The following is a 13,085-nucleotide window of genomic DNA, read 5'->3' as shown; positions in this document are numbered from 1 at the left end:
TAAACATTGAGGATAATGTAATGGGGAGTAATTTTGAAAGAGTCCTTTGATACCACTGAATACATGCTTTACTGATTTAATTCAGTGTGGCTTTTTGTTTTTTTTGCGGTATGCGGGCCTTTCACTGCTGTGGCCTCTCCCGTTGCGGAGCACAGGCTCCGGACGCGCAGGCTCAGCGGCCATGGCTCACGGGCCCAGCCATTCCGCGGCATGTGGGGTCTTCCCGGACCGGGGCACGAACCCGTGTCCCCTGCATCGGCAGGCGGACTCCCAACCACTGCGCCACCAGGGAAGCCCCAGTGTGGCATTTTTTTAACCTTTCTTTTCAAAATCTTAGGGGGAGGAAAGAACATGGATAAGTCACATATTTTCTTGAGTTTGGATAGAAGTATTCCAGATAGATGAGACCTCTAGGGATGGGTTTATAGTGTCTGTCAGTTTCCAAGTGTGACGTTTAATAGCACCAATTATCAGGAAGCCTTTACTGCTTCACCCAGAGAAACTTGCATTCAATCCATAAATTAATCTCTGGAGATTCAAAACAAAACAAAAAACTGAAAATAGAAATGTTACCCTTGTTCAATAAGCATAATTATGTTCACCAATTCTTAGAGGGAGAGCAAAATCTTCACCTAAAGCCATTCATTGGACCTCAGCAGTCAGATGGACTATTTCCAGGTCTTTGAATATAAAAAATATTTAAAAGCTTTCCTTGTGGGTTTGGGTTTACAAAGAGGATCCCTTTGGAAAGTTGGCAAATACTTACTTTCCTGGCACAAGGATTGGTTTTTTTCTTTTCCCCTCCACCCAAAGCTATGACAGGGTGGAGTGGAGTATACTTCCATGAAATTGCATGTTTCCAGAATAGGATTCAGTGTTATATTTTACTGCTGTTAGAATTGAATCTCTAATCAAAAATAAGCAAAAACCAAACATTCTAGAAATAGAATTTCAGCTCATATTCTCTAATTTGGTCTTCATATAGGATAGAATTATTATATCTTATAAAAGTACCTTTTGAGCAGAAATGTAGCAAACAATCAATTAGCAAAGTGGTTCAGTTTCCATTCCTGGTTCTGTGATCTCATGTAGTAATATCCACAATCTCAAATGGCAATCACACCATATCATTAACGCTGTTCAGATTCTCTCGTAGTCTGGATGGCTTGCAGGCAGGGGCATTGCATTCTTCAGCTCCTTGGTTTTGCTTACCAGCACAAGCCTACATTTAACCTAAATGACCGGGAACAATCCTGGTGTTCCTTGCTAGTGGACTGGGATGCGCTGTTGCCTAGCGTGGGATGGATCTATAATAGATGGAACCTGCTTATACATTTTATAGAAGTGATAATTGTGGATGAAAGTTGGGATCAGCAGGGTAAGAAAACTATAACTGTTGTTTTGCTGGGTGCTGTGGATTATATTTCCCAAGGTCTCAGCTAATCATTTTTGCCTCCAAGGTGACGTGTAAAAGGCCCTAGCTATGGCAGATAATGCTAGGATAACACCTTTTAAGATGCTTTTCTCGTTGGTTCTTAAACATTAAACCCTTAAATACTGCACTGGAGAGAGAAACGTGACAGCGGTGGCCCGAGAGATGATGAGCATCCCTGCAGGGCAGACTGTCTTAGCCTTCTCCAGGATGTCCTCGGCATCTAGCCGACTTAGACGTACAGGAAGTGCTTAATGAATGTTCATTCCTATCCATGTGTCTCCTGGGCTTGGAGAGCAGAAAATGAGTCGAAACAACTCCAGATACGAAGGAGTGAATGCATGTAGAAGAGTTTCAAACACTGTTTGAATAGGACGGACGAGTAGGCAAACGTTACCATCCTTTCCCGCCTTGAAATTGTGTCTTCTGGTTTGTCTGGGTTTTTGGGTTTTGTGCGTGTTGTTCTTGCTGTTGTTTTTAGAATCCCATTGTACCTTTCTTTAATAAACACTAACATTCCTTCCTTTTGTGAGATTTTGTTTTTTTAGTCTTTTGGTTGTTTTTTTTTTGTTTGTTTTTATTAACAAAAAAATTAAACATCCTTTAATTTTTCTGAAGAAAGACACAGCGGGCTCCTCTGGCCATAGGATGATGTTAACACTTTTCGTCATCCCTCTTTTCTTCTTATTCCCCCAGTTTTGAAAGTATGGTCTTCAGATTCTAAGTGGCTCTTCTTCAAAGACCTATCTGTTTTCACAGTGAACTCTTGGTCTTTGATGACTAAGGACCCCCTTGCTTGCCTGGGTTTCTACAAGAAGGTGTTCTCCTTTTTGAGAACTGGCTAGGTTATAAACATAAAAGTTCTTCCCTGGGCTTCCCTGGTGGCGCAGTGGTTGAGAGTCCGCCTGCCGATGCAGGGGACACGGGTTCGTGCCCCGGTCCGGGAGGATCCCACATGCCGCGGAGCGGCTGGGCCCGTGAGCCATGGCCGCTGAGCCTGCGCGTCCGGAGCCTGTGCTCCGCAACGGGAGGGGCCGTGGCAGTGAGAGGCCCGCGTACTGGAAAAAAAAAAAAGATCTTTCCTGAATGGCTCCCGGGCAATTCCTAAAATCTCTTGAAGGAAAAGTTTCCTCACGTGAATGAGTGGACCTTTTACTGTTTCCTGGAGAACTGGCCCAGAGGCACAAGACAGGTGCCAGAGGAAAACTGAGAACCAGGCCGGGGACAGGGAAAGAGTATGGCGGTGGGTGCTGAGGACAAACCATGAAGGAAGATGGAGGATGCAACAGAAAACGTGTGCTGTAGCTTTGCATGAGAAGAAGGCTTCTGAAGCCTGTGTTTCCCTCTTAGTTTAGGTTTTACTGAGCTTTCTCCTAGGAGATGAACTAATAGTGTGCATCATTAGGTTATGTTTTTAGGCATAAATCTGTTATTTAAGTAAGGTTATAGAAGCCCTGAGCTTTGCTTGGACTCGATAGGGTGCACACTCCTTGAAGCAAAGGTGCTAGTGTAAAGCATTTCTGTTGGAGCTCTTGGTTTGCTGAATGAAACCATGGAACCTTGCGATCCTTGGCACTTGCCATGTGCAGGCTGGCTGTCTCTTTCCCCTTGAGATGGGAGACATTCAGGCACACAGCAGGCACGTGGATCATGGGAATGCATGGGACCACCCTTCTGTGATGGTAACTCACCTTGTGTGAAACATTTGAAAAATATGCCAGAGCTTGGGGACTTGACCTCAGTGAACAGGGGAAAAAAGGAAGGCAGAGGGGAACATGGCATATTTTAACTGCAGCAATTCAGGTTTCTTTAGTCTTCAATACTTTGATTCACTCTCATGCTGTTTCTTTTAATTCGTTTACAATTATTGCTTCAAAGTGTTTTCATTTACTCTGATTCTCGCCTATGAAGAATGAAGAGGCAGGTCATGACTTCCCCTTTCCCCTCTATCATATATTATTGCCAGAAACTCCCTCAACAAAGAAAAAAAATACACACACACACACACACACACACACACACACACACACAAAGGTGGTACCTTCAACTTCACAGGATTTTTCAAAGTATCCTGTCTAGTATTAGCTCCAAATTGTGCACATTCGGAAACAGCGGAGTTGCCACTTCATTACCAACAAAAGATTTTTAATCACAAGGTCTTATATGAATCAACCTCTGTTCCTATTTGTCGGGATTTAGAATCCACGATGCCTCTAACCAGCTAAGGATATAATGACTAGGTGAGGTCAGGGCAGTGTCCACTGAGCTAAGAGTGGTGAGTGGACACAAAGGTTTTCTACAGGTACCAGGGACTTGTCTCTGAAAAGCAGTGAAGGTACTTGTTATGTACATTAATCGATTTAGTCAACTGACATTGACAAGTAGTCAAATTATTGATTCGATACTGGACGCTGTAAAATGATTTTGAATATTTTAGGTGAAGGATAGAATGGTGGTAGGAAAAATAGGTTGTTTTTCTATTAGACATTAAGTTTGACTAAAAAAATCTTTAGATAACGCCGAGTGTTGGTCCTTCTAATTTGAGTGTAGGTTTTCCCACCAGAGACAGACCTGGTTGTCTTTACCTTGTCCCATAAACCCAAGAGTAGAGAAGTAGAGACTATTTTGTCGAGCCTGATTCTTCTGTTCAAATAGGTATTGGATTGATATGTAGTGATGTCCGTGATATCAAGGTAGAGGCAGCAATAATTAGCTCTCAGGGCTGATTGCCTCTCTCCATGAGAGCTGGGCTTTGGGTCACTCCTGAGCTCCCTTGATTGACATGCCAAAATTTTGAAGAAGTACAGACTTATGGTTACCAGGAGCAAAAAGGTGGTTAGCATTTGCCAAGAATTAATGCCTAAAAAGTGTGACTGTTCTAGAGGTAGCTGTGTTCTAAGAGTATGGTCAAAGGAAGTGGAGTCCTGGGATGTAAAGGTTTGGGGTGAGGAGATTTCTAAGTGCAATTTTACTGGCGAGGAAACAATAATGCTGTATTAGTTTCTAGAACAGTGGTCTAGTCTGAGGTTGATGTTGTGCATGGGCACATTCTGTCCATCTGAACTTTGCTGCTTGGAGGACGTACTTTGGGTTGGAAGGCTCCGTATCACATTTGATTGGATTTTTTGTGAGTCGCAGACGTGGAGGGTGAGCCTGGCTCTGAAAAGCTTTATCCTGTCCATTAGCAGAATTCTCAATGATTTGGCCTATTTGTCTTCTACTCTCCCAAGCCTTGGGGTTTAAGAAATGGTGTGTTTCCAGAAGTTTTTCAGGAGTGCACACACTGTTGGATATGGCTTTGGCAGCTGTGCTGTTGTGGTTGTCGAAGTGTGGAAGAGCGTTCTCGTTCTTGGTCTCTTGTTGTGAAGAGCTGGTTCTTATCAGTAGTTCATCCTGCCGGCCCGCAGTGCAATGATGTGATGAGAACGCTCTCAAACTCAGAGTGAACGGGACGTGGCACCTGCCACATCAAACAAAGATAAACACAGGCAGAGGTCACTTTCCATCTTCTATAGACCTGACCTTTATCGACATCACCTGTGTATCCTGCTGTGTACATAAGGTTTCACATCCAGAGGCATCGATGTCGTGGGAATGTATTCCAAGTATGTGTTTTTAAGGTTATTTGTTCTTCTGTTTCCATGAACAGATATCAGTATTACCTGCAAGTCAAAAAAGACGTGCTTGAAGGGCGGTTGCGATGTACGCTGGAACAGGTGATCCGGCTGGCGGGCTTAGCTGTGCAAGGTAAGAGAGTGGGGACCGGTGTGTGACAGTCCGTCTTCTGTTGGATGTTGGTGTCGCTGGCCTCTCAGAGGGAAAAGTTAAATTTACTTAAACGATCCCTTAGTAACTCTCACTTTTCATTTCAAGGTATCTTACATTAAAAATGCAGAGATACTGATTTTTTAGAGGCAGGATGTTGGATTTCTCAAAGCTGTTTGCAAATTGCTCATGCTTGTATAATTTTAGTTTTATTTGAAGAAACAGCAGCTTTCATCCTGCCTCTAAGTAAAGCTACATTGCAGGGTTGGTGGAACATTTTCTTAGAATTTTGTCACTGCCCAACATGGTCATATCTTGTGGCTTGACGCTATGACTGTGTGACTTTCACATCAGTTTCAAGTGTGAGAGCTTAAAACATTGTAGTGTAATTTATTCCGACACAGTTAAAGAGAGAAATTTAAAATGCAAGATTGTAATGTGGAACACCAAATGTGTGTTAGAGTACATTTATCTTTCAACTTGTCCTACTTAGATTGATCAGACACCTATGTTTTTATCTTCTCTAAATCGTTACACATATTTACGTAACACACCATGTAATTTTTTACATATCTTTATACATTACTCTTTATTGAGGGGTAGCTTCATTGTCTTTAGTCATGTTGAAAACAAGATAAAAGTATAATTTTTAAAGAGAGACGAGTTTCCCTTGTAGTCATGATTTTCTTTAAAATCAGGTACCGTCCAAATGCAAGCCTGCCAGCCGCTAAGTCCTTGCTGTGTGGATTGTTGTTGTAGAAGCTGAGAACTGAACTTCCCATCTGTAACTGCACTGAAGTTAAACCTTTTGGGTTTGAAATGTCTAAAGAGGCAGCCTTTCCTTGATAACTTTCATTTTGGGGATATTAGCGGGTTAGCGATTTTTGTTGCACGTATGATTCTTAGTAGTTAGCTTCTCCTGTTCCCCTGTGGATTGGAAGTACGCAAAATATGCTGTTCACCTAACACTGGAAAGGGAAGGAGCAATGCCCAGAACGATATAACGAAACCATCCGTGGTTATAACTGAAAAATCATTAAAACAGTGGAGAAGACACCCTTAATTGGGGAGAAGAGAGAGAAGATCAATGGGTCCCTCATCTTCATATTGGGTCTTTCTCCTTTAAAATGCTTCCTTTTCACTCACTCTCTTTTTTTCCCTCTCACTCTTTAATCATTGGGCTCATTACAGGCATCCTGGATATTGGAGGACCCTAGTGATAGCTTTCAGGCTAAAGGAAGTTGGTGAACTTACTCTGGGTTCCCTTTTCCTTGGGTCCTTGAAGCTCGCTGTTCAGTCTGATGAAACCTCCTCTAGCTATAATATTTGTAAAATAATTTTTCTGAGAACGCTTATTGGGCAGTTAGAAAGCCACATCAACAGAGATAAAAGTTGTGATGAAATATGACAACAGATAACTGACCTTGGAATTAGGCAGAGCCTACGATCTTTGGTGTTCCTGAGTGCCTCACCTTGTTAATTAGTTATGTACTGAGTTTGTAGGTGCATCTTTGCCTTCTTGGTAACAGCCTTCTGTGTGGATCCCCTCACTCTCTAGTTCTTGTTACCTAAAAGATACCTGAATCCATTTCTACCTGATGCTAAACATTTTACATGAAATTAAAATTTCATGCTGCTTTGAGTTTTTTTTTTTTTTTTTTTGAGAGCAAGTAGGATTCGAAGCAAGACATTTATAGATTTATGATAGAGGCGCACTGTATTCATTTTACATGTGCTCAAACTTACAACCGTGAGATGAAAGTAGGACAAAACAGAACTTTGGGCATCTTATAACATGTGGAGTTGTTTAAGAGGTGTAAAAATTTGCAAGGATGCTTGCCAAGGGTGATTTACAGTGGGAATTTCCAGCTGCAAATATATGAAGAGATGCAGATGGGTTTGTCTCTTCAGTTCTCTAAATTAACCTTGAGTTAAAAAGTCCGCTTGGCATGGGCTTCCGTGGTGGCACAGTGGTTGAGAGTCCGCCTGCCGATGCAGGGGACACGGGTTCGTGCCCCGGTCCGGGAAGATCCCACTTGCCGCGGAGCAGCTGGGCCTGTGAGCCATGGCCGCTGAGCCTGCGCGTCCGGAGCCTGTGCTCCGCAACGGGAGAGGCCACAACAGTGAGAGGCCCGCGTACCGCAAAAAAAAAAAAGTCCCCTTGGCAGATATAATTAAGATATGTGTTGGTAAATATTTAATAAAAAGATAAATATAGATTTGTTTTAAGTTTTTAAAATAGCTTAGGAATCACTTTCAAATTTCCCCATTCTTTCTAGAAAATTGTGTAGCAGTGCTCACATGCTTATATTTACATTATTGCTATGTGAAAGTGGTAGTAACATCAAACCCATCTTGGCACTGTTTTTATTTAATAATAGTACAGAAGTAGGATAAAGTGGCGAGAGTAAATGTGGTGATAAGTTTACCCTATTTTAGTCCATCTTTAATGTCATATAATAAAGACTGCCCTCCTTCCCCTTCTTTTCTTTTCAGCTGATTTTGGAGACTATAATCAGTTTGACTCTCAGGATTTCCTCAGAGAATATGTGCTATTTCCAATGGTAAGTGTAATTTCCTTTTTCTTAATTAATTTTCTACCTTCTATGGATATTTAATTCTTTCCTTTGAAAATCTCAGAGGAATTTACACACATATTCCCTAGGGAGAATGTCCCTGCATTTATAAAGTAGGAACAAGTTTTGTAAGACACTGAGAATGGTAAAGATGCCTCTTCTTACCTCCTCAAGACACTTCCCTGCCCCCGGCCCCATCACACTAGCCTCCACTACTATGTTCTGTCTTCCTTTCTGAGCACACCGAGCTTGGTCCCATCCCAGAGCCTTTGTACTGCGCCTCCTCTGCCTGGAATGCTCGACCCCAGGTCTTCTTACGACTTGTCATTCAGATCTTGATTCAAATACCACCTCCTCAGGGAAGGCTTCCTTTTCCTTGACCATCTATATTATACACTCCAACCATCCAGCACTTCCTGCCCTTTTATGCGTGTACTTCAGAGCTCTTTCAGTATCTGAACGTGTTCATTCTTTCTTTCATTTTTATTGCCAGCTGGAGTGTCAGCTCTATGGTCCTTAAGCAGGGACTCTATCTCATCCACTGTTGTCTGGCACATAATTTGCATGCATAAACGTCTGTTGAATGTGTCCATGAAGTAAAATGTTTATTCCTGGGTTAAATTAGGGATGAGGCTAGGTTTTTATCCCTGGAGTATTTTTGTTTGTTTCTTGGTAGCTTTGGAGTAATTGAGAAGAGCTTTCACGAGGAAAGTTAAAACATTTGAAAAACCATTTTAGGGAAAGGCTATACCCACTCCAACATTCCGGCTCTGATTTTAGAAATCACGAGCATTTACCACTTTTTTTTTTCCCCCTGAGGGATAAAGTTATATAAGAAACGGTGCTTGTTCTCAGGGCGACGACATAGTGGCTGAGTCAATAGGAAGTTTGCAAAATCCTAATGCAAATCCAAGTGTAACAAAGTATGATAGGGATTCTCTGTGGGGAGAGGTTACCTGTTTTGGGGAGGTGAGGGTAGGTCGAAAGGCTAATGGTGTGTGAGCTGCATCTTAAAGGATGAGCAGCATTGCAGCAGGCAGAGAGGGAAGGAGCAAGGGATGCTCTAGACAGAGGCTGGAGGAGGAGAGGCGAGGTGGCCTGCGTAACTGGGTGGGAGTCAGCTGGCCAGTCTGATGGCCGCTCAGGGGTGCGGAGGGGAGCGGTGGCAGAGAAGCCTGAAACATCTGAGGAGTTAGAACGCGTGGGCTCCATCCAGGGGTTCCAGGCCCCACACTTTGAGGACCACTGGATTAGAGTAATGAGACCGTTTGTGGAAGGACGTCAGATAAGAATCTGTTGTGGTTTTCTCGGCAAGACATAAGCATTAGGTGTTGGCAGTGAAGATAAAAACGAAAAAGCAATGCAAAAGATATTCTGGAAGTACAGTGGGCAGAGCTTGGCATCTAAACTACTATGGCATATGGGAGAAAGTAGAGGGGTCTGGCGACAAAGGTTTTAAGTTTTGAGAGAAGGGGTAAGTAAGGTTGCAGTTATTTCCTGTGTCAGTGATGAGATGAATCTAATTGGTCCAAAACTTAAAAAAAACTTTTAAAAAATTTTTATACAATTCTTAAAGGTTACTTTCCATTTACAGTTATTACAAAATGTTGGCTGTATTCCCCATATTGTACAATACATCCTTGAGCCTCCCTTATATCCAGTAATTTGTACCTCCCATTCCTTCCTCCCCTACTCGTAACCACTGGTTTGTTCTCTATATCTGTGAGTCTGCTTCTTTTTGCTGTATTCACTAGTTTGTTGTAGTTTTTTAGATTCTGCATATAAGCGATAGCATACAGTATTTGTCTTTCTCTGTCTGACTTATTTCACTTAGCATAATACCCTCCAAGTCCATCCATGTTGTTGCAGATGGCAAAATTTCATTCTTTTTTTTTTATGGCTGGGTAGTATTCCATTGTGTGTGTATCCATACACACACACACACACACACCCCGCATCTTCTTTAGCCATTCATCTGTTGATGGACACTTAAGTTGTTTCCATAGCTTGTCAGTTGTAAATATTGCTGCTATGAACATTGGGGTGCATGTATCTTTTAGAATTAGTGTTTTCTTTTTTTTCAAGATATATACCCAGGAGTGGAATTGCTGGGTCATAGAGTAGTTCTATTTTTAGTTTCTGAGGAACCTCTCTATTGTTTTCCACAGTGGCTACACCAGTTTACATTCCCACCAACAGTGTACAAGGGTTACCTTTTCTCTAAAGTGGTCGAAAACTTAACCTTATTCTTCTAGGTTAGGGAAATACTGCAAAATCTCTAACTTTTTATGAATAGCTCTCTCCTTATTCTTCTTCCCACCAAGATAATAGCAGTATTATCTTGGGCCTGCTGTTTTTTATGCCTTATTAATTCCACCGATTAAATCAACCTCCATTCAAAGAGATTAGCATATTACTTAGCAGAGAAGTTCTTCATAGGACTTGGTGTCAGTATCTGTAACAACTCAGCAGCTCACACAAAAGTCAGGATGTTTTCTGGTGTGCTCCACGGAGGAAAGTGAAAGTGATACCTTAGAATTTTAGGGAACGTGTATGTTTGTGTCAAACGGAGACAATGAATTGGGTTGATAATTTTTCACAATTTTTTTTTTTTTTTTTTTTTACCTTTCTCTCATTAAAGGTCTTTATCACATAGCCTTTAGGCAGAGATCAGGAGAATTTTCAAGGGTGATCACGAGCGTGAGATGTATGAGTTTGTAGGTGGTAAAATGCTTTGACAGGTTAAAGTGCTGTAAGGCAGCAAAGGAGTTATTTTGTGTATCATACCTTTTTCAGAATAAGACCACGTCTCCGCTGGGCTCTAAGCAAATCAGGTATTAAAACAGCAGAGACCTCATTCAGCCTCACTGTGCCAGACAGACACCGATGTTGTTGTCCTTGGATCTAAAGCTTCCCTCTTTGGTATAGTAGCTGCTAGTGACAGGTGGCTGTGTACATTCAAATTGAAATTAATTAGCATTAAATAAAATTAAAAATTTACTTCCTCAGTTGCATTAAAAAAGTGTTCAGTAGCCACGTGTGGCTCATGGCTACTGTACTGGAAAGCTTGGGTATAGAACATTTCCATCATTCCAGAAAGTCCTACTGGACGGCCCTCAGGGTGACGTGGCAGAAGCTGAGGTCAGCATGCGTATCTGATTCGTGAACATTGCTAGGCTTCTGCCATCAGTCATGTATCCTCTCCTCCGCCCCACGACCCTGACCCCTGTTGTATCCTCGATACACTGTGGCCTGTGGTCAGGAGGTTTAGAGTATAGGGGTCAAGTGTTCTGTACCCATATCCTGGCCGTGCCACTTACTGGCTGTACAAACTTGGGCAAGTTATTTAACCAAAGCCTCCATTTCCTCATCTAAAAATGAGGATAACAAGCCTAATCTGACTGTGAGGATAAAAGGAGAGAATGCACGTGAAGGACTTAATCGGGCACATGGGGAATCTCAGTGTTTATTTAGTTGTCATCATGATCACCGTTGTCCTCACATTATTATTATCAGCAGCATTATTTCTCTGTCTCTGTTAGGCAAGCACAGGATGCTGAAGGGTGTCTTTCCAGGCAACAGTACTCTGTGCCCTTTGAAATGTGAGCCGACAGAGGACAAGCAGAGTGCATAAATTATCATTCAGCCGCTTCGCCTGACTTGAACCCTACTCAATACCCTGTAATGGCCTGTATGGGAAAAGAGTCTAAAAAAGAGTCGCTACGTGTATATGTATAACTGATGCACTTTGCTGTCCAGTAGAAACTAACACAACATTGTAAATCAACTATACACCAATAAAAATTAAAACAAAACAGAAACAAAAAAAAACCCTCGCTTGACAATATGAAACTGACACGTTGCATATTGAGCTCAGCTCAGCTCAGCGCAGTCAATGTTTATTGATCGTCTACTGTATGTTGAGAGTTTATACGCTGGCATTGTTCAAAGCCCTGAGTTGGGCCCTGGAGGCAGTGTGGAGGCTTGCTGTTTGCTGACCTTAGGTGCCTGTCATCTAGCAGAGGGAGGGAGACAAGGATAAAGGGTGAGATGAGTATCCAGATAACTATGTAACAAAGACAATAGGTAGACGATGGTAAGAACTCTAGAGAGACACACAGGGCGGAAGAGGTAGGTCCAGAGAGGGAAAGGCTTCTGTCCCACGTGAGAGAATATGGAAGCCCTGTCCAGGGAGTGGTAGGTGTGTCAGGACCTGAAAGATGGGGTGAGATGTGAAAGCAGTTTGTGTTAGGAAGAGTCGGCCTGAGGTCTCGAACCCTTGAGAGAAGAGGTCTGAAGGGGACGGCTGAGCCACACTGAAAAATGGTCTGAATGCCAGGCCCAGGTGTTGACCTAATTGAGTAGGCAGTGGGGAGCCATGGAAGGTTGCAAACTTTCTGCTTGGTTCCACTAGAGCTTTCAAAGGGAAGAATGCATTCCTTTGGTGGGGGAGGGAAGATGGGATGAATGGCTGTGTTTGATCTTATAAAGTAACCGAATTTGTCAAATGGCATTTCTGCAGCCGGTCAAAGAACAAAGTTAAGTACACAGGGCGCTCCCCAGGTGTGCAGCTGTGTGCAGGCTCTCTCTCTGCCATTTTTCATCCTAGCGCGGCCACTCTCGCCTGGCCCTGTGGTGGGACCACATACCTCAGGGAGGCCCCAGACACAGATGGAGGCGGTGGGGTTGAGTACAATAGCAGAGGGGTCCCTTTGGACTTTTTCTTCTTTCAAAGTAGGAGACAGCAGTTTATTGGAGCACTTTTTGATCTTCAGTTATCTTTATTTTATTCTCTTGCCACATGCCTTTTATTAGCTTTTCAAAATTAATATTGAGTTATTTCTAATACTCGGCACCTGGATGCACAGACATAGCTGGATTCCTAAGCCACGTGGCATCTTTGTGATTCCACAGCATAAAACTGAAAACATCGAGCTTGTTTCCTATCATGGACTTGAGTTGTTTCAGTGGATGGCTAAACAGAAAACAGCAAATTAATCAGTAACACATGAAAAATGAGAGCTGCCAGCAATTCCCTCCGTCTTCCCTAAGGTGTCTCAGGACCATCTGCAGAGCTATAGAATTTCTAATATATAGTTGTGCTCGCATGTTCCAGCTTTAAGAAATATTGATTTTCTCCAGTTGCATCATTTGAGATGGGATGTTTCTTGCAGTTTTGAGGTGTACCTTTGGGGGGTAGTGTTTCATGAAAAGCTGTTAAATTGGACGTCATCTTGATATAAATGATATTTTAGAACCAAGGGAATGAGGCGTTTTGGATGTTTTCTGTGAAAACATCAGTTCCCCCCCCT

The 13,085-nt window shown here is 42.5% G+C and overlaps 1 protein-coding gene across 3 annotated transcripts in view; it reads left to right on the top strand.

Annotated features, from left to right (window-relative positions):
• Positions 1 to 13,085, top strand: part of PTPN14 (protein tyrosine phosphatase non-receptor type 14) — a 167,646-nt gene that overhangs the window by 111,545 nt on the left and 43,016 nt on the right. For all 3 annotated transcript variants that reach the window (XM_089909679.1, XM_089909686.1, XM_089909689.1), the window contains 2 exons: positions 5,082 to 5,179; positions 7,694 to 7,761. In XM_089909679.1, the coding sequence (XP_089765805.1) occupies positions 5,082 to 5,179; positions 7,694 to 7,761 (166 nt within the window). The remainder of the gene's footprint in view (positions 1 to 5,081; positions 5,180 to 7,693; positions 7,762 to 13,085) is intronic.

This window comes from Delphinapterus leucas, chromosome 1 (assembly GCF_059928025.1).
Source record: "Delphinapterus leucas isolate spDelLeu-1000000601 "Yukka" chromosome 1, BTC_Dleu_Yukka2, whole genome shotgun sequence".
In the NCBI taxonomy this organism is placed as follows: domain Eukaryota; kingdom Metazoa; phylum Chordata; class Mammalia; order Artiodactyla; family Monodontidae; genus Delphinapterus; species Delphinapterus leucas.
The sequence above is the reverse complement of the archived record's forward strand: the minus strand, read 5'-3'. Positions and strand labels throughout refer to the sequence as shown.